Below are 26,776 nucleotides of genomic sequence, written 5' to 3'. Positions count from 1 at the left end.
CCGGGGAAAAGCAAGGCGGAAATAAGTCCTCAACTGTTTTCTTGCCCCAAAGGGCAAGCGCCGCTGGGAACCACTCACCGTCCCTAAACCAGGGGGTCACGTAGCTCAGGATATAGGTAGAGTCCACGATGCTCCTGACATGGTCCCGGAAGGCGTGCAGACTCCGCCGCTGCTCGGCGGTCATGCCTGCGGCTCCGCTCCCCGCGAGGTCCTCGCCTCGCCTGCTCTCCTCTCCCTGCGCTCAGCTCCCAAGAAAGCCCCGCGAGTCGGGAGGGATTGTCCAAGAAAAGCACCCAGCACCGAGAGGCGCAGCTGCATGGAAACCAGGACTGCCAACGAAAAATCGGAACTGCAATCAGGCGGGGGAGGCGGGGGCCGCCCAGTCTCCGCTCGCGCAGGTCCCCTGCGCGGTTTCGTTTCCTCTCTGGCTGCCGGGCCCGCCCACCCGCGGGCGCACGCTGATCCAGAGGGACCCAAGAGGACCCCTGCGAATTGCTTTCTGATGTTCATTTTACTCATCTTACTTTCTATTTTGCGTTTACAGCGGTAAAATTTAGTTAAAATAAAATGCACAGATTTTAATTTACAATTCTGAGTTTTAGAAAATGTATGCGGGTGTAACCACCTTCCCCAGGTTGTGTGGGTCCTGTGGCCAAGTGTCTTTAACTTTACAGGGAACTGTCACCTGTCTTCCAAAATGGCCGTCCCATGGTCCCTTCCCTCCTGGAGTGTGAGACAGCTCCAGGTGATGCACATCCTGAAAATACACGCGTCGGTCAGTTTTTTTGCTCGCTTGCTTGGTTTGGTTTGGTTTTTTGCCAGGTGTGAAATGGTGCATTATCGTCAAATATATGTACTCCAGATATCTTCTCCCAGTCTGTGACTTATCATTTCATTTTCTTCAAGGTGTCTTTTCAATACAAATCTATTTTGGTGCAATCTAATTTATAGGGTTTTTAAAATTTTTGTTTACTGCCTTTTGTGTCCTCTTTAGTAAATCTTTGCCTACTCCAAGGTCATAAATATATTCTGTGTTTTCTTTAAGAGTCTTTGTGCTTTTAGCTTTTACGTTTAGGTTATGACCATCTCAAATTAATTTTGTTGTGGTGTGAGGCAGAGGTCAAGGTTTCATTTTATTCCTGTACTTCCAATTGTTCCACAGTTTCATTTGTTGAAAACTCTTCCTTCTTCCATTGAATGGCCTCTGGCACCTTTGGCAAAAAAAAACAGTTGACTGTATGTGTGCAGGTCTATTTCTAACTCTATTCTGATCCACTTATCTAGTTGCTGATACTGCTTTTTTCTTCTTTGTAAAGATTATATTGACTATTCTGGGATTTTTGACTATATTGGGATTTTGATCGGAATTGCATTGAACCTACAGATGAACTTGAGAAGTGACATTTTTAACAATGTCAAGCCTTCGAACCCATGAACGTACATTTTCATTTATTTAGGTCTTTAATTTCCCTCAGCAATATTTTATAGTTTTAAGAGTACAGATCTTCTACATATCTGTTAAATTTATTCTTAACTATTTTATGTTCTTTGATGCTACTGTAAATTGAATTGTTTTTAAAGTTTAATTTTCAAATTGTTTGTTGCTAGTATATAGAATTCACTAATTCACTTATTAGTTCTAGTGATTATTCTATAAATTTCTTAAAAATCTCTAGGTAAACAATCATGTCATTTTTGAATACATGGTTTTTACTTCTTTTCCAATGCTTATGCCTTTTATTTTGTTTCCTTTCCTTATGGCACCTCCTCTGGCTTCCAACAGAAAGTTGAATAAAACTGGTGAGAATTGACACCCTTATTACTTGTCTCAGCAGGGAAACAATGTTTCACTTTAATTACAAAGTTTGTAACAGAGAAGAACAAACCTGACTCAATATTGAATCTATTCCTTTAGCTCTAATCTTTGTGCTCTCTTGCCTGTGCTTAGTCATGCTGGCTCTGCACCAAGGGCTCCTCAAACTCAAAAGAATATTGCCTCCAGCCTGAAATATACAGGATAGCCCATTCTCAAGGCTCTGACCTTTAAAGGTATAACACTTTTCCATTCATATAGAGATTAAAAGTTGCAGAACAGAGAACAACATTTGTCTTGTTGGAGGTTTATAGGAACATGTGACCAGACCTACCTTGACAGCTGCAAGAAGAAAGGATTCCTGCACCAAGAAGTCTGCAGCAACCAGCCACACCCCCTCCCATTTTAGTATAAAAGAAGCCTGAATTCTGACTCAGGCAAGATGGTTCTTTGGTACACTAGTCCGCCATCTTCACAGTCCACTGGCTTTCCAAATAAAGTCGCTATTCCTTGCCCCAACACCTCATCTCTTGATTTATTGGCCTGTCGTTCGGTAAGCAGTACAAGCTTGGACTTGGTAAACAAGTTGGCTGTTCTTTTTTCGTAGATGCCCTTTATCAGATTGTTTTCTTGTATTCCTAGTTTGCTCAGAGTTTTTATCGTGAATCGGTGTTGAATTTCTCAAATGTTTTTTTCTGTATCTATTGAGGTGATCATATATTCTGTTAACATACTAAACATTGATATTTATTTATTTATTTATTTTGGCTGTGTTGGGTCTTTGTTGCTATGTGCCAGCTTTCTTTCTAGTTGTGGCGAGCGGGGGCTACTCTTTGTGGTGGTGCGTGGGCTTCTCATTGCAGTGGCCTCTCTTGTTGTGGAGCACGGGCTCTAGGCACGTGGGCTTCAGGAGTTGTGGCACGCGGGCTCAGTAGTTGTGGCTCGCAGGCTCTAGAGCACAGGCTCAGTAGTTGTGACGCACGGGCTTAGTTGCTCCACGGCATGTGGTTTCTTCCCGTAGCAGGGCTCGAACCTGTGTCCCCTGCATTGGCAGGTGGATTCTTAACCACTGCGCCACCAGAGAAGCCCCACTGATTGATTTTTGAATATTAAACCAACCTAGAACTGTTGGGATAAATCCCATCTGGTCATGATGTAGCACCCTTTTTAAAATTATTCTTTTCTCCTACTTCCTTTGGGTTTAATTTGTTCTTCTTTTACTAGCTTGTTAAGGTAGAAGTTTAGATCACTAATTTTATACATCTTTCTTTCCTAATATAAGCATTTAAGGTTATAAATTTCCCTTTTCTCATCTAAGTTCTAACATCCCATCAGTTTTGATACATTGTATTTTCAATGTCATTCCATTTGAAATAGTTTCTAATATCCCTGTGATTTCTTCTTTAACCTATGAGTTAATTAGAAGTGTGCTGTTTATTTTTCAAATATTGGGAATTTCCTAAACAGCTTGATGTTATTGACTTCTGATGTTAAACTGCTGTGATCCAAAAGCATACATTGTAAGATTTCATTCTTTTGAAACTGAAACTTGACTTATGGCCCAGCATATAATGACTATCTTGATATATCAAGTATCTTCTAGATACACTTAAGAATGTGTATTCTGCAGTTCTTGAGTATAATGTTTGATAAATTTCAATTATGTCAGGTTGGTTTATTAGTGTGGTTCTAGTCTTCTATACCCTTACTAATTTTGTCTACTTGTTATATCAAGTAGTGAGAGGGGGTGTTAAAATCTCCAACTATGATTATTGATTTGTCCATGTGTCCCTTTTATTCTATCAGTTTTTCCTTCATAAATTTTGTAGCTCTGTTATTAGATGCATACACATTTAGGATTGTTGTTTTCCTGATAAATTATGTCTTTATCATTATGAAATGTCTTTTTGATACTTGTTATATCAAAGTCTACGTCATGTGTTATTACAAAACCCGTAACAGCTTTCTTATGCTTACTGTTTGCATGGTATATCTTTTTCCATCCTATTGCTTTCAACCTCTCTGTTAATATTTAAAGTGCACCTCTAGTATATAGCTTATAATTAGGTGTTCCTTTTTTATCCAGTCTGACAATCTCTGCCTGTTAATTGGAGCATTAAATCTATTTCCATTTAATTATTATATGGGTTTAAAACTGCAATTTTGCTGTTCGTTGCATCTGATTTTGTCCCTCTGCTCTATTCCTCTGAGTTAATAAAATATATATTTTACTTTTATCTTTCTTAGCTATAAATTCTTTGTTTTCTTTTAGCTTTCTCTTCCTCCCCCCACCCATATATGTGTACACATAGTGGTTGCTCTGTTGTTCACAACATGCATCTTTAATTTATATCAGTCTACTTTTTTTTTTAATTTTTTTTTATAAATTTATTTATTTATTTTATTTTTGCGTTGGGTCTTCGTTGCTGCACGCGGGCTTTCTCTAGTTGCGGCGAGCGGGGGCTACTCTTGGTTGCAGTGCGCAGGCTTCTCATTGAAGTGGCTTCTCTTGGTGCGGAGCACGGGCTCTAAGCATGCGGGTTTCAGTAGTTGTGGCTCACGGGCTCTAGAGTGCAGGCTCAGTAGTTGCGGCGCACGGGCTTAGTTGCTCCATGGCATGTGGGATCTTCCCGGACCAGGGCTCGAACCCGTGTCCCCTGCATTGGCAGGTGGATTCTTAACCCCTGTGCCACCAGGGAAGCCCCTATATCAGTCTACTTATAATCAATATGATAAGATCAAGTAAATATAAAGTAAAAGTATAAGATCCTTGCAACCATGTAATTCCATCCACCCCAGCCCATCATTTGTGCTATTGTCCTTTTACTCTTCTATATATTATAAGCCACATAATTACAATGTTATAAGCTTTATTGTAAAAAGTCAGTTGTCTTTTAAATAAAATAAGAAAATTAGAGTCTTTTCTATTTTCCTGTGCTTTTTACCATTTCTGATGCTATTCATTCCCATTTGTAGATACTGGTTTCTTTCCATCTGATGTCACTTCCCTTCTGGCTCCTCTAATATGTTGTTTAGGCTTCCAGTGAATTTTTCATTTCAAGTATTATTTTGAAAAGTTCTAAGAGTTCTACTGGTTTTTTCTACTTTCAATTTCTCAGCTGAGAAACTCTGTGTTCATTATAGCTATCTTCTCTTTAAGTTCATGTATATATTTCTAATAGTGTCTTTAAAGTCTTTGTCTGCTAATTCCATCATGTGGATTATCTCATAGCATGTTTTTTTTTAATTTTTTAAAAATTAATTAATTTATTAATTTATTTTTGGCTGTATTGAGTCTTCATTTCTGTGCGAGGGCTTTCTCTAGTTGTGGCGAGCAGGGGCCACTCTTCATCGCGATGCACGGGCCTCTCACTGTCGCGGCCTCTCTTGTTGCGGAGCACAGGCTCCAGACGCGCAGGCTCAGTAGTTGTGGCTCACGGGCCTAGCTGCTCCGTGGCATGTGGGATCTTCCCAGACCAGGGCTCGAACCTGTGTCCCCTGCATTGGCAGGCAGATTCTCAACCACTGCACCACCAGGGAAGCCCCTCACAGCATGTTTCTGTAACTGTTTTTTCTCTTGCCTATGGATTCCTTCACATCTCTAATAATTTTTATTTTACACTGGACATTACAGATATGCTGTAGAATTTCTGAATTCTATTATTTTCTCTGGAGAGTGTTGCTTTTTCTAGCATGCTAACTTATCAGCTATTCATTTTGAAATTACAGAGGCCTTGTTTCACACATTGGGGTGGGTTTCACACATCTGTTCAAGTTTTGCCTTTAATGAAAGATGACTCCCTTATTCAGGGGTATTGTCTTTTCTGCTAAGGCAGGGCCCTGAGGGGTTTCAAGTGAAAAGCGCTACATGTTTCCACTGTCTTTCCAAGTTGGTGGGACTCAGACTCCAAATTCTGCCTTCCCTTCCCAGCTGAGGTATCTGTTGAGCTTTTCCAGCCTTCCAGCTATTGCTTACCTGGGCCCCTTGGATTCTCCCCTGCATGTATACATCTCAAGGACAGCTAAGGATTTGAGTGAAGGTTATATACGAATTCTAGGGGTCCCCCTTTGTGTTTCCTTTCTTTCAGAATTTTCCCCCTCAGTATCGTCACTTTGGCAGCCCCAGGGTTCATCTCCTAATTCAATGCCTGTGATTTTCTGCTTGTCTGCAAACCTCCATGTGGACTGGGGGGGAACCCTTAGAAGAAAAGCCAAATAAATGCAGTTCTCATGCAGTACAGCTCCTGTCTTTCAGTAGTCTAATTCCCTCTAGTTTCTGCCTTTTGATTTTTTTTTCAGTGCCTTCAAGTTCTTGTTCTTTATATTTCATCCATTTTTATCACTGTTATACAAGCTATTCTGCCACTAGTTGGGTTTAGATTTTTAACTGAGAAAAAGAAATCAGATCCAAAATTCCTTAAAAAAAAAAAAAAAAAAAAAGGCACGCTTCCTTTTATGCTACCAGTAGGAAACAACAGAGCTTTGAATAACAGTGGATTTATTAAACATCAACAATTATAGTGTAGAATCTCAAAGAACTGAAGTCCCAGAGATAGAGTCATGTGATAGATTTGTATGTAAAATCTGACCAAGGTTGGGGAAGAAGCGAAGTGTCACAGAATGGTGAGAAGAAAGGATTCAGCAGACTCTCTACCTCACCTGGGCATTACTTCATCCAATGCATTTACAGAGTATCTACTGTATGTCAGGTATTGTGAAAAGAACTGGGTATCTGGAGATATGTGAAAAACAGTCTCCCTCAGAAGCTTAGAGTCTGATTGGAGGAGGGAGCAGACAATAAAGATGTAAAAGTGTAAACAATTAAGAAATTGCCAAATGTGAAGTAATACAAAGAAAGCAAGTAGAGTCATGAGATGGAAAATAATGGACATTGGAAAAAACTATTTTAATACAATGGTAAGAGAATATTTTTCTGAGTAGGTCACATTTCAGCTGAATCTTTAAGAATGAGAAGGAATCAACTATTCAAAAAAAGCCAGGATGGGGGATTCCATGCAGGGGGACAGAAACAGAAATAGGTCAAAAAGAAAAAGTGAAAGACACTTGTAGCTGGAACTTCAAGAACAAGGGGTAAGTGGTAGGCAGTGCTGCTGAAGAGGTAAATGGGACCTTGTAATACAAGGAATGAAGTGCACTGGGAACACCTTGCAGGGTTTTAAGCAAAAAATAACATAGTCTCATCACATTTTTTGAAAGAACTCTCTGGCTCCTACACACAACGAGTAGTTCGGTTGGGAGGTGACACAAGTAGGAGATGATGAGGGCTTAGATAAGGACAGTGGCAGTGGGAGTAGAAGAAGAGATATATTTTAGTGATAGGATTGCGTGAACGGCAGCAGAAAAGAAGAGGAAAAAGAATCAAGGCTACAGTCCAGGTATCTGGTTTGAATCACTGTGAAAATGGTAGCACCATGACTAAAGTGGAGAAGTTAAGTTTAGAGCTTATGACATTCTAGTGTGGGAGTCGGATAAGAAAGTATTGGTAGATGTCAGATAGTAGTAAGGGCAATGAGGAGAAATAAAGCAGGATAAGGGAATAAAGAGTAACGGGGGCTGCTTATACTACATGAGTTGATCAGGGAAGACACAAACGAAGTGAGGGCATGCCAACTGGGTGAAGAGCATTCCACTCAAAAAAAACAGAAGGTGCCAAGGCGGGAAGGCAGTAGTGAACTGGGTCCGCAAAAGAAAAGGAGGTGCGCAGCGTTGCGGGGTGGAATGGGTTGGGGAGAGGGAAGACAGAGGTGGCCAAGTCCGTTCATGTAAAGCCTGACAGACTTATCAAGATAAGGACAACGGTTTTGATCCTAAATATGCTGGGGTACCACTGCAGGATTCTGAGAGGGAGAACAGAAAATAAACTGCAAGGGGGAAGGGGGAAGCAGTGACCTGGTAAGAAGCTACAGCACTAGCCCCAGTGCGAGACATGGCATATCGGACTAGGATCAAAGCAGTGGAAGTGGTGAAGTTGCTGGATATATAACCTTAAAATCCCACACAATTTGCTGTTGAACTGGATGAAGGATATGCGAGAGAGGAGTCAAGGAGAGCTCCCATTTGTTTAACCTGAGGCGCTGCGCGAATGGTGGCGCCAACAATTAACAGGGACGCTGGAAGAGAGGCAAGCTTGGAGGAGGAAATCAAGAACATGCTCGCTTGCTTGCTGATGAGGACTATCCACAGGCGGTGCTTCTCAAACATGAACGCGCACACGAATGACCCACAGGTCTTGTTAAAGGCAGATTCTGATCCAGCAGACCTGAGACTCTGCATTCCTCCCAAGCTCTCAGGTGATGCTGATGTTGCTGGTCCACAGACCTCACTCTGAGTAGCAAAGTCACTGAAAAACGAGATAAAGGAGGAAGCAGGATAACTGAGACATCAAAATTGTGATTAAAGTGAAGGTAAGTGAAATCCAGAGCACACAGGGAGGATTAGCCTCCATCAGTGGTTCTCAAGCTGCTTTGCAGGGCAGCAGCATCAGAACCACCTGTAAACTTGTTCGAAAAACACATTCTTGGCATCCCATACCTTCTGAATCAGAAACTGTGGGGGTGGCGCCCAGCAATCCATGTTTTAACAAACTCTCCAGATGCTTCTGATGCATGTGAAAGTTTGAGAACAGAGGCCTAGAGAAAGAGGGCTTCATCCACTGAGTGGCGAGATGAACATCATGGTAGGTCGAAGAGCGAAAATTAGAATTCACTTTTCCCAATATTTACACCTTTTACAGTGTAACTCTGCAGTTCCTCTCATCAACAGTGGAGTCTCTTTTCCCTCCCCTTGCATCTGCCTGGAATTATGACTTTGCCGTAGGCAACACAATGAGGGAATGACAGTGTGTTGATACTGAGCCCAGGTTTCAAAAGACTTTGCACACTTCTGCTCTCTCTTGGACCCCTCTGACCACGATAGAAACAAGCTCAGGCTAATGTGCTAGAAGACAAATGACCACATGGAAAGAGCCCCATAATCCCAGCTGAGGCCATGGTAGACCAGCAGACCCACAGGTTGACTGAACACATGAGAAAGCCAGTCAAGACCAAGTAAGCTGGCAGTGTCCCTAATAATGTGCTAGAGGTATTGTTTTTGATAAACAGGCTGAGTTTGTGTTTGCCTGACCTTGACACTGACCAGAACTGCTCAGCCAATATGGAAAGTGTGTGGTAGAGAGAAATGGGAGATTTGAGGAGGAAAAGGTGTGAAATATCCATTGTATCAATGGGGAAGAATAATAAACTTGTACAGTAATGTATATCATATGAAGCTGAGGCTGGTGATTGTTTTTTCATGGTGACACCAATCTATACAGTTACTGATTTCCTTCAGGAACACTTCGCAGGATGCATGTAGGGACAAGTTAAGAGCTGGGCTCATCCAGGTTGAGGTCTTGCTAGGTAATGGGTTAGCAAACTATTGCTTGCAGGACAAATCTAGTATGTGGCTTGTTTTTTACAGGCTGCAAGCTAAAAAATGCTTTAACATTTTTGAAGTGTTATAGAAAAAAACAAAGACTATATACAACAGAGATTGCATATGGCCCATAAAAGTTGAAAATACTTACTATTTGGCCCTTTACAGGAAAAGGTTGCCAACCCCTAAACTAGGTGAATGAGGACAGAAAGGCATGAGAGTTGGAGGGTATTGCAAGGAAGTGATTTAAACCTAATCCAGAAAATCATAGCTGGGCGTGAAGGAAAGTGTTAACAAAAGAGGGTGATTGAATAAGGTCAAAAGACTGTCATTCCTAGTCCTGTACTCTTGTCTAGATCACATTAGATATCCTTGGAGGCGGCCTCACCTGCTCTACCCAGAGCAACATTTCCTGATACAATGATCACATGAACCTAACAGTGAGGTACTCTCAAGAACTTGAGTAAGTTCTTGGAAAATCTGCTTACGCCCTACTGTGTGCAGGACACTGCATTTAGCACAGGAGATACAAAATTGGAGGCAAAAAAAAAAAGGTATATGGCACTAGAAGAAACACTTCTCAGTCTCTTTCGAAAGCATCTCTTCATCAGCCTCCTTAAGGTTGTGTTCCCTAGAATTCTCACCTATGTCTGCTTCTCTTCTTGCTCTACCTCCCCTCTCTGGGAGATCTCATCCATTCCCACAGCTTCATTACTACTCTATTCCCAGTGACTCTTATATCATCTCTCTAGCCTCAATTTTTCCTCCAAGATGCACACTCCTATTTCCAGCTACCCACTGGAAATCTTCATCTGCATGGTATGCTCTATTCCATGCTGTACAAAGAATTTTCTGAGGTGATGGAAATGCTTTCTACCTGTACTAGCCAATATGGTAGCCACAAGCCTCATGTGGCTATTAAATGTATAATAAAATTCAAAATTCCGAAGTTCCTCAGTTTCACTAGCCATATTTCAAGTGGTCAATACCCACATGTGGCCAGTGGCTACTATATTGGACAGCACAGCTTTAGGCAACTCAAACAGTCTCAAACTGAACTCTTTTTCCTCCCCCAACTATCCCTATTTCTGTATTTCCTACCTTGAATGTTGTCACCATGTATCTCTCACAGCCCATCCTCATCAAAATGGTGCCCAAATCTCATCTCATCTACCCCAGAAATCTACTGAATCTAGCGTCTCTTCTGGATCCCTACTGTCACTGTTCCACAGGCCCTTTTGATTTCTGGTTTGAACTACCGCAAAGGGCTTCTCAAACAGTTTTTTACTGAGACTTTCCCAACTCCAAACCTTCTACATTATCTCTACTTGTTTCTTAAGAGCAAGACTAATTGTTCCATCCCCACCTTCTTTAAAATTCTTGTTGGTGCCCTCCTACTCATCCTTGTAACCCTAGCATTTAGCATAATCTTGGACCACAGGTACACAGCATCTGATGAATAAATGAATTTTACAGATAGAAAAGCAGAGAGATAGCCTCTTGCCTAGGAAAGAACTGTTCACCTATATGAAGTGCAGATGATCTTTCAGAGAAACAGAAGCCAGCCTACGCCAGGCAAATACTAGATGCTTTAATTTTGCCCCATGTCTATAGAAAGCACACCACCTAATGTTCTGGCAAACATCGCAGTTGCGGCTCCTACTGGGATGAATTTAGACTCAGACCTTGGCCTAAGGTGAATTCTATTTCCCTTACCTCTTGCTTTTCTCATGCACAGATCCAATGGTATTTACCATTCCCCAATATCCTTGCAAAGTAAAGTAGGAAAGAATTTACTTGCTTTTCTCAGGCACAGATCCAATGGTATTTACCATCCCCCAATATCCTTGCAAGTAAAGTAGGAAAGAATTTACTAATTTCCATGACATTGTAACAAGCAAGTGTACTTTTTTAAGTGGCCATAAAACACTTACTGTTTTCCAATACCTAAGAGATTCAGGTATTGACTGAAAACTCAAAATGAGAAATTAATCAATTATTTGCCAAGCTTTGGTTATCTTCTGTGCATGAGTCAGCTGCTGCAGCAGAACATGAGTGTAAAGGACAAGATATAATACCCGTGACACAACTACCATTTTCTTGTCCATCCTGTATCTCCCACCATCACCCAGAGTGTTCTTCCATGTAGAGAATACTTGACAGCCTCATAGATCATTATCCTCAATTCCAATCACCTTTACCTCCACCCATTTTCGTTACTTCCAGTCATGACTAGAATCAGGTGCTCTCTAAAATATTTTTTCAGTCTTCTTACTCCTATCCCCACTATGTCTACTTGAACCTCACTGGAAAATAAATCCCCTGGTATCTCACTGTTCTCTAAGTATAATGGTCACCTCATAGCTTCACTTCCTTCCCTGCACAGCCCAGACACCAGAATGCACCAATTCAACTACACTCACCAGTTATCTCCCTCAACTCCCTCGCCCCTTTTTTTACTACTTACATTCAGCAATACATCAACCATAGATAAATCCTTCCATTTGTTCGTTCACTGTAGAAATACTGAATGCATACTAGATGTCCAACATTAGTTTCTGCTTCTATTTCCATATTGTTGAATGCTACCAGGGCAAAATCACAAATTTCAGGGTCCCATAAATTTAAACATCCCATTATCTCAGGTGAGACCTCAACACTCATCAGCAATTAACTAAGCCTCTCTCCACGACCCTCAAGGAACATTTTTCCACTCCTCTCCTCAAGCCCAATCCTACTCAGGATGCATCTTTCTCAGAAGATGGTATTGCTTCCTACTGCATGGAGAAAAGACAGGCTTCAGAGAATGAACAACCTCATCTTAATCATCTACCCACCAGTGTCTCTGCATTTTTACTTCCTTCTGCCACTTCTTTGGAGTAAGACTCGCCTCTGCTTCTATAGCCATTACTAATTCACCTACCCGTGTTCCGGATCCCCTTTGCTACAGCACTTACCGCTCTCCTTTATTTTTAACTTCTCCTATTCTAGGGCCTCCTTCCCCAAAATCTTCTCTCCCTCCCATTTGACGTTTTAAAAATAAAGCAAACTCTCCTTTCTTTGGTTTTGTACCCTCACAAGCTTGCTTCTGAGCATGCAATCAAGAGTAGATTGTCTAGTGACTTCTGTTCTTTCTCATAGAGAAAGTGGCTTTAACAGTCACACGTTTGCCTTTGTGATTTTTTCTCCTTTTTGCAGGGTATACAAGGCTAACTCACTGACATTCTCACATACAGGCAACCTTGCAGGCCTAGAGAAGCACTTTTGTTTTGAAACTATTTCAAACTTACATGAAAATTACAAGGAGTACAAAGGATTTCTGTATGTTTCACCCTCGTTCACCAATTTTTAAAGTGTACCACAACTTATCATTACTCCTCTCCAACTATACACGCATCTTCTGAACCATTTGAGAGTAGGTTACATAATGATTATGATTTACATGCCCATGTGGGTTTTCCTAAAGGCACCAATCACCAGATGTGTCTATACAAGTTCTGGTCTCTACATTATCATAGTAATTTAAAATGTCACCATTTCGATAGTACACAGGTCTAATGAGCTTAATGTTAGAAATGGATCCATGCTCAGGAATTCCCTGGTGGTCCAATGATTAGGGCTCCACTATTCCACCGTCGTGGTCCGGGTTTGATTCCTGTCGGGAAACTAAGACCCCACATGCCACGCAGTGTGGCCAAAAATAAATACATGAATAAATTAAAAAAAAAAAAAAAACAGAAATGGATCCATGCTCTGAATCCTGATGAAATCTGGTTTGTGTGGAGGAACCCTTTTCCATTTCTCATCCCCTGCCCCCATTCGTGGGGACAATGGGTGCTGGTGGTTTCCAGTACCCCAAAGCACCTTCTGAAAAAATTTTCCAAGTCCAGAGACGCATTACTGGCTGGCTCAGGTGTCCACAACCTACAGCAGAGGGGACTGCAATTATTCCCCGTGATGTAAAAATAATTCCAAGTACAGGCCATCAGCTGACCTTGCATAAATTCTGCTCCTCTGTACACACCACCCATTGTTAGTACAGACTAGATGGGTTAGGGAAGCCCTTGGGTTGCCTCCCCCAAGAGCTAAGGCCAAATTTGACTATTTAGACAAGGAAGTAATAATAACAAGTTTTCCTGTTGTGAATCCGAGGATGAGACTGAGCAAGTGCTTGCCCAATGAATGAGCAAGTGCAAATGCCTAGTTGCATTTCCTTTACAGAAATAAGTCGCAAAAACACTGAAAACCTGAGGTAAAATAAAATGTCTCATGGACAACAAATTTGGATGAATAGGCTAAATGAATGCAGCGTTAGGTTGAAAGTTTATAGAAAGTATAGCTCTGTGAAAGCAGAATGCAGGTCTTAGCCAATTTTTAAAATCTCTAGCACCTATACATCCACCCAATAAGCGCTTTAAGCATATCCTATGTGAAAGAAAATAGAGAAGGGATATAGCAGAACACACACAGTTGCCAAAGAACTTTCAGACTGGTGAGAGAGAAGACATTAGTAATCAACTGCAACTTGTGATGCATACCCTAAAGGAGTCCAGGGTTGTTTAGAGGAAGTAATTGAGAGGAAGTCATGGAGTGGAGGGGCACACTTTAACATTAACCTAGTTTAGCCAGAGAATTCAGTTCCCAGCAGAAGAAAAACGCTATGCATAAAGGCTCTGAATTAGTAGGGAGCAGCACCTCCACAGACCTGAAGCTGGCTAGTGTGGCCAGAGCACAAATGGTGAGAGAAAAGCTAAAGATGGACTAGAGTCTAATTAAGCAGAGATTTGTAATCCATATTTTGTTGGACTTTTGTTTCCTTTTAATAAATATCCTAAGAATAATAGGAAGCTACTGAAGGATTTTAAGTAGAATGAAAGGGGGAAAAAAATGTTTTTAAAGGTCTTTTGAAAGCTACATCAAGAATGGATGGAGGTAAACAGCGGATGCAGGCAGACCCATTATGGTAGTACAGGTGAGAGATCACGGCTGCCTAGACTGGATGATGGTACAGACACATTAGAAATATTAGAAAAATATCTAGTGACCAAGATTCAGTGACTGGATGAGAGGGCTGAAGGAGAACGAAGAATCAAAGACTTGGAAATTTTTGGCTTGGACACCTAAGAGGATGATGTGATGGTGCCATGTATTAAGATGGGTTTTCACTAAGTGTTTAACTCAAAACATTAAGATGGGTGTTCACTAAAATATAATGCAAAAGCAGAATGTGGAATAAAACAGCATTCTTACATTTTTAATACTTAAGAAAAACTACAGTCATTTCATAATTTCAAAGTATATTCTTTGATCAGCTATAATCATCCCACAATTTCTCAACGTCTGGGCTTACTAAAATTGTCTGTGTCAACTTTAGATTCTCATTACTTTACAAACCAGTTTCCTACTACCCTTAGGATAAACACAAACTCTTAGCGGGGCCTACAAAGCTTGGTCCCGCACTCTCTGTCCTTCAGCTAAGCCTGCTTCTTTTAGTCCTTAGAATATGCCAGACTCCCTTTCTGCCTTTTGGATCTCTGCACATCCCCTTTGCTGACAACTCTACTCCTAGTTACTATCTACTTGTTCTCTGGATTTCAGTTCAACCACTACTTCCACCTGAGATTAGGCCCCCACTGTATGCTCTTACAGGAAATTATACTTTGTCTCCAGAGAGCTTATAGTTTGTGATGTTTACATATATATATATATATATATATATATATCCCATGAGGAAAGGGAATATACCTGCTTTGTTCTATCACTGAATCCCTAAAAACCTGCCACACACAGCAGACATTCCAATTTCTGTTGAACAATGAATAAACATGGGAGCAAGGCAAAGTGACGGCTAAATTTAGATCTCATCCAAGTTCTGTTCACTGGCAATCCTACGTCAGGCTATAGATGTACAGCAGTTTTTATCATCTCTAAACCAGAATAAAACATAAACAAACACAGCCACTTTGTGTAAAAGAACTACCAATATAAAAGAAGTCAGGCAAGGGTTTTTTTGTTTTTAGTAAGCTACATACTACATAACTGCATTTTGCTGAAGACAGCAAATTAAGATACTCTTCATAATCATATTAAAGAACCAAAATAATCATTAAAACTGTGAGGTTAAATGTAGTTCACATTAAAACTGTGAAATTCAGTATTTATAAAACAAGGATATCCTTAACTATTTACAAGAGTTTAGCTCCACTAAAATAATTTGATTTAAAAAACAATCAATACTGCATAGGAAAATTTTTGGATTGTTTTAAAGTGTTACTGTTTTATTTTTTCTTTTGTTGAATACACATTTGCTTTACTGGCAGTCCAGATAAACAAGTATATAAAGGAAATATTTAAAGTTTTCTTTTGGCAGAAGTCAAGATAAACTGTGCAGATAAAATGCCTCAATTTAACCTGAAGAAATGGTTTTGAATCATACAAATTTTTAAGAAGAAAAATAAAGACTGTCCAAAGGGATTCTCCTAGCTTATAACACATTTCCAGAATAACTCTCAAAAAAAAATTCAAAAATACTCATTGACTACTTTAAAAATATGTCAATACCATATGGCTTTATGAAATAACTTCTAAAATTTATATTTTTTATTTAAAAAGGATCCCAAGTTTTAAATAAACTGCTAGCAATATCATTTTCTTCACTTAAAAGTGCATATCTCTGAGGGTGGGACATACATATTTTTTGAACAAATAATGATTTTTACAAATTTTTAACACACACACAAAAAAAATCACCAAATACTTTTAAGGGGAAAAAGTTTTCACCAAGTGTCATCTTTAAACAGACTGCAGTAGATGACATTGTTCTTTTTTCTTTTTTCCTTTTTATACCATCAGAATTCTCAATGAGACGCTTTGGCAGTTTTAAGACATATCATGGTCTCTACCAAGAGACACTGACATTAATGATATCCGTGGAGATGGCAATCGCCTTGATGACTCAATCTGATAAGAGACATTACTGGGCTGGCTCTCCAAATCAGAGGCAAAGGTGTTCTCTTCTCTTACATCAAGAGTCTGTTCAATTGAAGCTGCCTGGGGTGAAATATTATCTACAGTTTTGTTGGCATTATTCAAGTTGTTATTAAGTGTGGTAATATCACACTCCTTGCCCAGGACACCAAATTCATCTTCTATTGTAACTACATCTTTAGTTTCAAATGGTTCCAAGGAAGGAACCAAAAATTCGTTTTGTAGAGGGTCTTGAGGACCACTAAGGTCACGTTCTGTATCCTCCTTTACTTCAGAATCCTTATCACTGTCACTGTCAATGGTAATCACAACTGGGGAATGTGAAGCATTATCGCCATGGTGTTTCTTATGCTTCCTCTTATGTTTTTTCTTTTTCTTTTTATGGTGTCTAGTTGTATCGGTAGCTTTCCCTTCATAAACTATCTCTACACTTAAGCTCCGGGTCCTTTTTCTTCTCTTGTGCTTTGTCTCTCTGTCTGATGATCGGCTATCTGAAAAGCTGTCACTCTCATTTTTGTAGCTTCCATCCAATTTTGATGAAGATTTTGAGTAATGACCTTCCTTTACTTTAGAAGCAAATTCCCGAGATGGTTGGGCCACATCGTTAGAACCCTCCAAATGCCGTGTTTTGTATTTTCGTTTCCCGCCAGGCTTTTCATTTCTCACCCGGTCAGGCCCTGTAGATGCAGTCTTTGATCTAGTACTAGATAGGCTCCTTGATCTATGCCTTTCATAGTAGTAATATTTCCTTTCACCGTGATTATTTTTCTTCCTAGCATTTGTTCTTTCAGAAAAAGACTGAATTCTAAATTCTGGACTTGAAGATTGTCTGGAATAGTGAGCTCTGGACAGAGTCCTCCTCCTGTAAGATGATTCGTAGCCATCCCTGTCCTTGTTTCTACTATAGTAAGTATATTCCCACTTATATCTGCTTCCATAATTATTTCTTAAATAGTAACGATCTCGATTTCTGCTCCGTGATCTTCTTTTACCACGATCACTGCTACGAGATCTTGATCTGCTTGTGCTTTCACTACTTAGAGACAGAGTTTGGCTTCTTCTTGACCAACTGCTATCTCTAGTTCTTGATCTCTTTTTGTCTCTTCTGCTTCTAGATCTGCTACTCTCCCTGCTTCTGGATCGTTTGCTTTTCATTCTTTTCTTCCCATGATGCTTCCTACGATTCTTCTGATCATGCCCACTCCTACCCTGGGAACATGAATCTGAACTTCTGGATCTTCCCCTCCTTCTGTGTCTGCGGGTATATGGGGAATATACCCTGTCTCCTCTGATGGATGAGCTCAGGTCTCTGGGAGAGGACAATGATACAGACCGTTTCTCTTCCTTCTTTGATTTGATTCTTGTTCCAGAATCACAATGACCTTTATTTATTTGTTCATCCTTTCCAAGGATAGAGTGTGGAGATGAACATCTACTAACATCACTATCACCAGAACTGTAAGACTGCTCTTGTTCTTGTGCCTTCACGGTCTCCATTTTCTCGTAGGAACCTAACTCCTCAGAATCAGAGGACAGTTCAACAAGTTCTGGGGTCCTCTCAGCTAGTGGTTTAACAAACCCAACAATGACACAATTATCTGAAGAAGAATCACTGTCGTTATTTATGTTGTCATTGGTTTGTACTGCCTGCATCTGAGATGTGGCTCTTCCTGTTACAAGTTCTTCATCTGAACTGTCGGAAGTATTTAAAAGGGATGACATGGCAGCATGTACCTGCTCTGAGCTTGAATAAGATGGCCCTGGAGTTTCATCATCCCATGGTGCCTGACTAACAGTAGCTACATTAACATCCAGCTCTTGGGTCTCTGCTTCATCGGGAGATATTGTTATGACCGAAGAATCAGAATGGCTACCTTCTTCATATGAAGGAGCAGGACAATCATAATTTGCATGCTGGTCAAAGGCTGCCATGTTAAATGGAGATCGGGCAAAACTGATAAATTCGTGTATAAAATGCTCAGTCCGATTAAGTAAAAATGGCCTTAAATCAGACACAAATGCCTGACTCTCCAAGTCATAGCGAGTAACATTACTCATGATGATATGCTGGACAATATTCACTAATGATCCATGAGCTCCAAAGAGAACTGTGAGTTCACGTTTTAACCAGGGGACTAATCTGTGAAGGCAAGCCGGATTTCTACGGAAAAATTCAGCTGAAATATCCCTATAGCGGCCACCATCTTCAATATTTCTAACTCGAGCACCAGCACGATAGAGAGTTCGCCTAAAATTAATAATATCCTGTTCTTGAATTTTCCGCAAAGATCTTTCATCTGCAGTAGCTGGCCTCCTTATTGCAATCTGTCTCATAAATGGAGGAATTTCACCATCTCTAGCTCTTGCTGAAATGCCTAACCCTTCAAATATTACTCCACTATCTGGTGGAGTTGTTGTTCTTCTATTCATGGTACTGTTAGGTGAATAAATAGAAGCACTTCGTTCCCTTGTCATAGTTGTACGATAGCGGAATCGTCGAACATCAGGGGTAACAAAAGAACCATTGTACGAAGGCCTTAGTACATACTCCTTGAAGTCGTCTTCTGCCCTCACAGAATGGAAAATAGAATCAAAGGGCTGTTTACATAGTGGACATTCAGCTTTGTTTTTTGACCACTCCTGTACACAGCGAAAACAGAACTTATGTAAACAGCGATCTAAGTAAGACACATTATCAAACCTATCCAAGCATATAGGACACTTAGAATCAGGAGATGCATCAGCTGGTACTGTCTGTTGCAATTTGCTAGTGCCAGCTTTAGGTGAAAAGTTGTCCATTTTAAATTCCTTAGCGGCTGATGCCATTATCTGTAAAAGGGAAAAAAATACATCAGTAACCTGATAAAAAAGAAATGACTAAATCTGAAAAAAATGCAAATGACTGTGAAACATACTTTGGTAAAAATAGTTAAGTAGTTTATTGTCTTTGTAACATAAAGGGGCAGTGTAGCATAGTAATACAGTACTTAAAGCACAAGCTCTAAAGTCAGATTTCCTGGGTTTGAATCCTCCTGCACATTACCAGTGTGACTAGGGATTAGTTACTAGTTACCATCCTTATGCTTCAATTTCATCTGTAGCTCACTGATACTAGAACCTGCCTCACAGGATTTGTGAAGATGTTTAAAAAAAAAAAAAAAAAGCCCTTAGAAAAAGTGCCTGGTCCATAGTAAGCTCTCAAATATTATATAATATTCTATTATTCTTTTTTAAAAAATAATTTGAGGAAGATTTGATATATACAAAAAAGTGCAAAAGAAAATATACCAAGTACCCATGTATCCTCCACTCAGAGTTAGCAGCTAACATTTTCTCATGGTTTTTCCCGATTTTTTTAAATGTCCGTTTATGTGCTTCCCCGCCGCCCCCGCCATCCTTCTCTAGAAAACAAAAACCAAAAATATCATAATTCTCAGGTTATGAGAATAACTCCACTCAGGTGGAGTTATTTCTACACATGGTTTTATATCTTGCATACATATGCCCCAAACACTACGGACTACTCAATTGTTTTGTTTGTAGTAAGTATTATGCATGTATCTTTACAAACAGCTTTAGGGAGAAAATTTGCATACCAGAAAGTTCACCTATTTGAACCAATTCTGTGGTTTTTAGTGGAAGAGTCTTTCACACACAAAAAAGGATCTGTTAGTGAAGATTAAATGAAATAACAAAATATAAAAGCACTCATGGGCAGTGTCTGGCTTATAGCAACTGCTGAGTAAATGTTAGTTGCTGTTATTATTACTACACTACTGTCATACTACACTATTCTTACTACACTATTATATTCAGTTCATCACTGACTCCTTTCAGCATCCCTAAGAAGCTTTTCTTCGCCTTTTTATTTAATCCAGTCAGTCACTAAGTACCTTGAAATCATGTTTTCAGCCTCCTTCCTTATCTTTTCTCACAAGGATCACTAGAATCTTAAAGATTAGTCCTGTTTGCTTTAAATCTGTCAGTTTATATAGACCCATAACTTACAAAATGAATTTTCCAGAGCTGAAATCTAGTTGCATTACATTTTGGCCTTGTTATCTTATAAAATCCCTCTTTAGCTGCTTTCTATACTAATCATTTTATAGACGTTAAATATTAGTTTCTTCCTTTATGTTTTCCTGGGCCTATTATTGATCTTTCTCCACCATCACAGAAAGTCCCATCATGAGTCAACTGCTATCTAGTCAAATAATAGAACTGCAATTTTCTAAACAAGAAACTCACTGGCCATACCTAGGTCTAACAAAAACAAAGCCCACGATAAAAACCTATCAATATTATTGTAAAATATAAGTACTTCACCATAGACTTCAAATTAAACTGCTCATCTGGGGCGTCTTAGCTTTCTCAGAGCTATAACTTAATAGGAAACCAATTAACGCTGAACAAGTTTCTTCAGGGGGTTCCAAATACTTCCAGTCCTCTGTTTCTAGAGTGGAAATGTAAAAATTACCATTGTTCTTAAATAGAAGAGAATTATAAATATATTAATACTAATTGCATTTTTGCTAATATATTTAAAGTCTGAAACCTTAATATTACATAAATTTCTCAGCATTTCCCCCTACTGCTAATATTTTTAAATTCTCCTACTCAGGAAAAAAAAAATCTTAAAAATAAAAACTATTAGGATAAGAGACTGTGCATGTGCATTAGGGGAAGGAGTGAAGAGTGAACAGGGCACTGGAGAGATTATCAGATCTGGATTGAAGACCAGGTTTCACCTAAAACTAGATCTGGATTGAAGACCAGGTTTCACCTAAAACTAACTCCGTCAACTGGAGAAATTCACATTAACTCTGGACTTTAGTTTGCTGCTCTATATAAGAAGGGGATAATTAGAATTTAAAAAAGACTGGTGAAATTCAAGTTAATACATTTTATCTTAATTTGTTTCTTTGGAATACAGAATTTTAGTGTTTACTAAACATTTCCAGTTCACATAAAAATTACAACCCAGAATGCATTCATTAAAAAAAATTATTTGGTAATAACTTGAAGTTCAAATAAAACAAAATCTCAACTAATTATAATTTTTTTAATGGAATTTTAGTCCTCCCTTCCCTAGTTGTATAAGTCTGTTAACCAATTTGACAGCACCAGTCTAAAGAATGACGAGTAACATCATCCATAGTAGGTAAAAAAGAACAAATTATTAGTCCTGTCTTGTATTTCTATACAGGAATATCTTTCGGTACAAAGAATGGCATTCATCGGAAACACCAAATAATGGCAATGAATATAAATCATCATATAAAGAATTTACTCTTTCAAAATCATCACTAAATACTAAAATTAAAATATGTGCTAATTCAAATGAAATAGAACTACCACATGACCCAGCAATTCCACACCTATCCATGCAAGCGAAACAAAAACATGCCCACTCAAAAACTTGTAAGTGAATAGTCATAGCAGTGTTAGTCCTAAGAGCTTAAAAGTGGAGATAACCCAAATGCCCATCAACTGATGAATATAGAATCTCCACACAATGGAATATTTGATAATAAAAAGGAATAAAGTACTGACACATGCTACAACATGGCTGAGTTTTTTCATTATGCTAAATGAAAAAATATCAATCACAAAAGATCACAAGTTGTATGCTATTTTATAGGAAATTTACAGAATAGGCAAATGGATAGAAAGCAGACTGGTGGTTGCGGGGTGGGGGGGGTTATGAGGTTTCTTTCTAGGATGATGAAAATGTTCAATTAGAGTTGCACAAATATACTCCATAAATACGCTAAACCCCACTGTATTTTATATTTTAAAGAAATGAACTTTATGGATGAAATATAAATTATATCTCAACAAAACTGTTTCAAAAATACAAATTAAGGCATAGAACAGGGATGGCTAGGAGACAGATTTAAGATTTGTAGGTCTGCGGGCGAGTTCCGGGTCAGGTAGCAAAGGTGGACCTGATGATAGATTTAGTGCTTCAGGTTCTAGAAGAAGCCTGTGATAAAAGTTTCTCTATCCGAGCACTCTAGGAATTAGGACTTCAAATTAATTTCCCCATAGGGGATAAGTTAATCAGTTGTTCTGAACCCTTTTCCTTAACTGCCTCCCAAATTCTAAATAAAGTTTACCATCTTTAGAATAAATTGATTAAGCAAAACCTTCCCTTCCCCAAATCTTCAAATGTGTTGGCTTTAACAGGGATAAAAACCCTCCATATCACATGTTGGGGGAAATTTCAGATAATCAACGAGCATACATATCTAGGGAAAATGGATGGGGGTAGGGGTGGACAGGTGGAGGGTGATAAAGAGTCGGGAGGCTAGAATCTAAATTAGACCACAAACCAGACATTTAAAAAACTGCACAAGGATACAAACTAGGAATGCTCTGCAGAATTAAATATTTAATAAAACCAGACTTCCTATAAAAGTATCTTCTACGGCATTCCTTAAATTATCACTGTATATACAATTTAATCACTAGCTGATTACATTGACGGAGTGATGTTAATTCTAATGTACAGCCAGGGCTGAGAATCAAAACCACTTACTAGTGGCGTGATCTTGAGGAAGTTATTTTATTTCACAAAATCTTACATTTTCTCAATTCTAAAACAGGCTGAGTAACAGTACCCACCTGAAAAGGTGGCTGTGTGAAGGGATATATTCCACGTAAACCCATAGCATAGTGCTTGGTGGGCAGTAAGAACTTAATACTGTTTTCCTATGTTATGTGAAAATAAAGTGAATTTTGATCATTTCCGTCATCCATAACTGATTATAAAATGCCCAGAAAGATGACAGTCTATAACTAAATGATTTTCATATTAATATCAATATTGTACTTAATATATCTAAGCAATGTGGCTAAAAAGGGTTCACAAGTGGATGAACTAGAAATATACCAAGTATTAAAAACAATCTGGGCCCAATCTCTTGTGACCTTAAAGAAATCATGTACGTCTCTGAACTGCAATCTAATCACCAATTCCAAGAAATCAAACAGAAGTTATAGGATCTACTAACGAGACCCTAGAAAACTTAAATACTGACCAGACCCTACGAAATTTAATTCCAGTTTCAGCAATAAAAAGAATTGCTTGGGAACCATTCCCCTCTAAAGCCACTCATTCCAGATAAGCATGACTGCTTTGGCTGACTCTGTAGCTTTCAAAGTCACTGACTAAAAACAAACTAAAATGCCCAACCCTCACAGCTATTAACTTAAATCTTCGGTAACTCTTTCTGAATTTATCTTAAACAATCTTGAAAATTACCTACCAAAAATTCTATTCACTTTTCCTCTCAAATCACTATTTGCCTCATCTCAGTACTGCCCCCTTCCAGTCTACCAATCAGCAGCCCGTGAGGAGAGCTGCGCTGACTTGATGGATGAAGAAGTCACAGGCTCACGGGGTGTAAACAGTGTACAAACTCCAACAGTCACGGCGACAGTCACTTCCTTTGGCTGAGAACTGCCAACTGCCAGGATCTAAGATAAACACCGCGTGCATTACATAATCACAACGAACTAAAATACCGTTACTCCCGTTTTACAGACATACTCAGAGAGATTAGGGGCCCGCCCAAGGTCACATCTCTGACAGCGGCGATGCCACGACTCAGACTCGAACGTTTTGTGTTTTGTGTCGGCTTTTCCCCCCGGAGACCAAGCTCCTTCCAGTACACGGTTGGGCTCGCGCCCTCGGGAGCGCTTCTCGGAAAGCAGCCCTCCCCCGCCCACCGGCACGGATCCACAGGTGCGCGACGGGAGCCGCCGGGACGCCGGCCCGCCGGGCAGCCACGGCGCCTCAGGCCCGGACCGCAGCTCCCTCGACCCTGGGCCTAGCTGCAGGCGGGAGCTTCAGATCGCCCAGCCCTTCCGACCCCGGCGCCCCATTGTTCCCAATCTCACTCACCTCGGAGGATACAGGCGCAGGCCCGGCTGGGGAGCTCGTGGCAAGCTCCCGACGGCCCAAAAAGCTGGGTCGGTGACGGCAGGACCCGCGAAGGCGAACCCGGCGACTTCTCCGCCGGCCCTCAGGAGCGGGAGTAGGCAGGGGCGCTTCACCCTCCTCGCGAGACAGCGGAGACCCCGGCGGCTGCTGCGACCCCTGCGACGTAAAGCGCTCATCACCAATGGCTGCTTGGGGGCGGCGGCAGAAAGCGGTGGCAGAAAGCGAAACCCACTCCGCGACCCCCAGCAAGTCAAAACACAGCACCCGCCTGCGTAACGCATGCGCGGTAGAGGACGCCGGCACTGAAGGCGGGGCTTAGCGCGCTCGGCCCGAGCCCGGCCCTTCCCCCAACGCCCTCCTGGAATGAGAGCGACCTGACCCTCCGAGGCAGAAATCGCTATCGTACCGTCACTCTGGTTGCTACTAATCTCTGGGGATTACAGGGGCACTAGTTTAAAGTTCGCTTCTAATTTACCCGGAAGACACGATAACTAGCTTAGTCTCATTTAAACCTCACCAAACTCTGTGAAAACTTACTAAAACTGTATCTGGTGTATAGATAAAGGAACTGAGTTACCCGGAGGCTAAGGGACTACCTCCGGCTGCAGAGTTAGGAAACAACACCGGGATTCGAATGGAATACCCAAATCAGAGGCCTACAGTTTTCAGAGAGAGATCAACTCCAGTATAGGGATAAACAGGGATTTAACCTAAGAGAATAGGGCCTTGAAATCTTCCCAAAACAGATAACGTTTTTACCCTTCCCCACTCTCCAAAATCTGCATTAAAACTCTGTTTAGGCGACAGCTGAGATTACAGAGACATAACGTCTGGAGCCTAAAGCTGCCCTCTGCCCCATTCTTCGCCTCAAATGTGAGTGTACCGAACATTCTAGGGCTGAACTTGGCTCCGCGTGCCAAACTCTGTCCTTCGGTTTAATATTTGATCGTGCTACCGTCCTAAGCATAGAAACGTTCAATAAACACTTGTTGATTGGCAGCTACATTCTGCCGGGTAATTCATGACACGTTGTTTCTTCTTAAAAGTATCACTGACATCAACAAGCCATTGCGTTCTCAAAGACTTGTTTCTCGAATAAAAGCTCAATTAACAGGGATTCCCACAGCGATTCGTCAGTTATATAAAAGCGGGTGGTATTCTTGTTTACATCAAAGATGAATACACGAACTACCTACATTGTGGGAACAGATCCGGAAGGAAACATTAATTCTTTGAGCGCGAGACGTCGGCGTAGTATTTAAATCGTGGATTATTTTTCCAAATAAACTTTTAAATGCACACGACGGTACCTTATCTCGTATTAATACTGCTCTGGAACTGAAGGAAGACCGGCTGACGAGTCAAGCCTATCCCTCTTAAGTGGCAAAAAACACTTCCAACATACTTTCTCGTTTCTCTCACCTCCTTCCCGAAAGGCGGGCTTGGCCCCGGGTCACGTGACACCGCCCACAGCTCCGGGCGGAAGAGGCCGGCCCAGCCGAGGGGAAACGCGCCGGAAGGCGAGTGGGCGGGCGCTCGCGCCCGGCTGAAAGATGGCCGCCGCCGCCCGGCAGCCACCGCCCCGGAGGTTACTCTAGGGCCTGCGGCTTCCGCCCGTGCCCGCGGACCACCGCCGTCTCCTTACCATGAAGCCAGTGAGTCGCCGCACCCTGGACCGGATTTATTCAGCGGTAGGTCCCGGGCCTGGAGGGGCTCCACGGGGTCGACTCCTGAGGCACACGGGTGAAAGCCCGCTATTTCTTCAGCGCCCAGAAACTCCAAAATCCATTGCAGAATTAAGCCTTTCACTCCCTCACCTCGACTCCGCCTCTTCCGGGAGGACACGCTCTTCCGTTTCTTACGTAAGAGCGGCTTGGTGTACTCGCTTCCGGAACCACATTTATACGAGTTTGTCACTAAAATTCCCACCAACCTGATGGGGGGTGGGGAGGAGGAAGTGCCACTCACATGTTTTTGCTTTTACTCCTCCTCTTGCATTTCTTAGTTGCTCCTCGCGGTCGTATTGCTCTCCTGGGGATACGTCATCTATGCATCAACTGTAGCTGCACGACGACAGCTAAGGAAGAAATACCCAAAATCTTCGGGATGAATGAAAATTCGTAATTCCTCTGGATCTGATTCCATGCATATACAGTTCTTTACCTCATGCTCATCTGACACGTGTCTCGATTTAATGTAAAATCTTTAAAATGCTTTGAAATTCATTTTTGTATACCGTCCTTTATAATAACCACTAATATGCTACTTTTTTATATACTTAGAGATTTGTCTTTTACGTTCTCACATAACAAAGCAACCTACATCTAGGCCTTTTAATCTAGAGTTTCTAAAATACTTTTGAAATGCTTCAGAAAGCCGCCTTTAAAAGTGTGTGGAACTTCTGTTCTTTTGTTTACTGCAACATTTCATTACATTGTATACCTTCACATCACAGTAGATTAAGTACTGTTTAAGAAAAAACTATCATGTGACTAAATAATTTTCTACATGCTGTTTTCCAAATTAAAAATGGCCAGAAAAAGTAGGTGATTGCCCATACCATTTTTTTAGCATGTCCAGGTTTTACTTATTGT

General features: G+C 40.7%; 2 protein-coding genes and 2 long non-coding RNA genes across 9 annotated transcripts in view; 2 read left to right on the top strand and 2 right to left on the bottom strand.

Moving 5' to 3' along the window:
- The window catches only part of RIGI (RNA sensor RIG-I), a 48,953-nt gene extending 46,871 nt beyond the window's left edge, over positions 1–2,082 (bottom strand). The window contains 1 exon segment of the mRNA XM_082402489.1: positions 79–2,082. Within this exon segment, the coding sequence (XP_082258615.1) occupies positions 79–184 (106 nt within the window). The 5' untranslated portion in view covers positions 185–2,082.
- On the top strand, positions 1,758–16,188 carry LOC309633552. Its single transcript, XR_014247605.1, has 2 exons — positions 1,758–1,800; positions 2,075–16,188. It is a non-coding gene; the product is annotated as an uncharacterized lncRNA (long non-coding RNA).
- Positions 15,497–26,149, bottom strand: TOPORS (TOP1 binding arginine/serine rich protein, E3 ubiquitin ligase). 6 transcript variants are annotated; one of them, XM_082402421.1, is made up of 5 exons: positions 25,493–25,611; positions 24,144–24,338; positions 23,506–23,716; positions 20,561–20,687; positions 15,497–19,063 (listed from the first exon to the last, which is right to left on the bottom strand). In XM_082402421.1, the coding sequence occupies exons 4-5, from the start codon at positions 20,561–20,563 to the stop codon at positions 16,127–16,129; spliced, it is 2,940 nt and encodes a 979-aa protein (XP_082258547.1). In that variant the 5' UTR covers positions 20,564–20,687; positions 23,506–23,716; positions 24,144–24,338; positions 25,493–25,611; the 3' UTR covers positions 15,497–16,126. The 6 variants fall into 6 exon arrangements, with proteins under 6 accessions (XP_082258547.1, XP_082258551.1, XP_082258546.1 ...); XM_082402425.1 differs by lacking the exon at positions 20,561–20,687; XM_082402420.1 differs by lacking the exons at positions 20,561–20,687; positions 23,506–23,716; positions 25,493–25,611 and adding an exon at positions 25,828–26,149.
- On the top strand, positions 25,715–26,407 carry LOC309633549. Its single transcript, XR_014247602.1, has 2 exons — positions 25,715–25,873; positions 26,188–26,407. It is a non-coding gene; the product is annotated as an uncharacterized lncRNA (long non-coding RNA).
- Positions 26,408–26,776: the final 369 nt, after the last annotated feature.

This window comes from Balaenoptera borealis (assembly GCF_965194805.1).
Source record: "Balaenoptera borealis genome assembly, chromosome: 8".
NCBI lineage: Eukaryota > Metazoa > Chordata > Mammalia > Artiodactyla > Balaenopteridae > Balaenoptera > Balaenoptera borealis.
The sequence above is the reverse complement of the archived record's forward strand: the minus strand, read 5'-3'. Positions and strand labels throughout refer to the sequence as shown.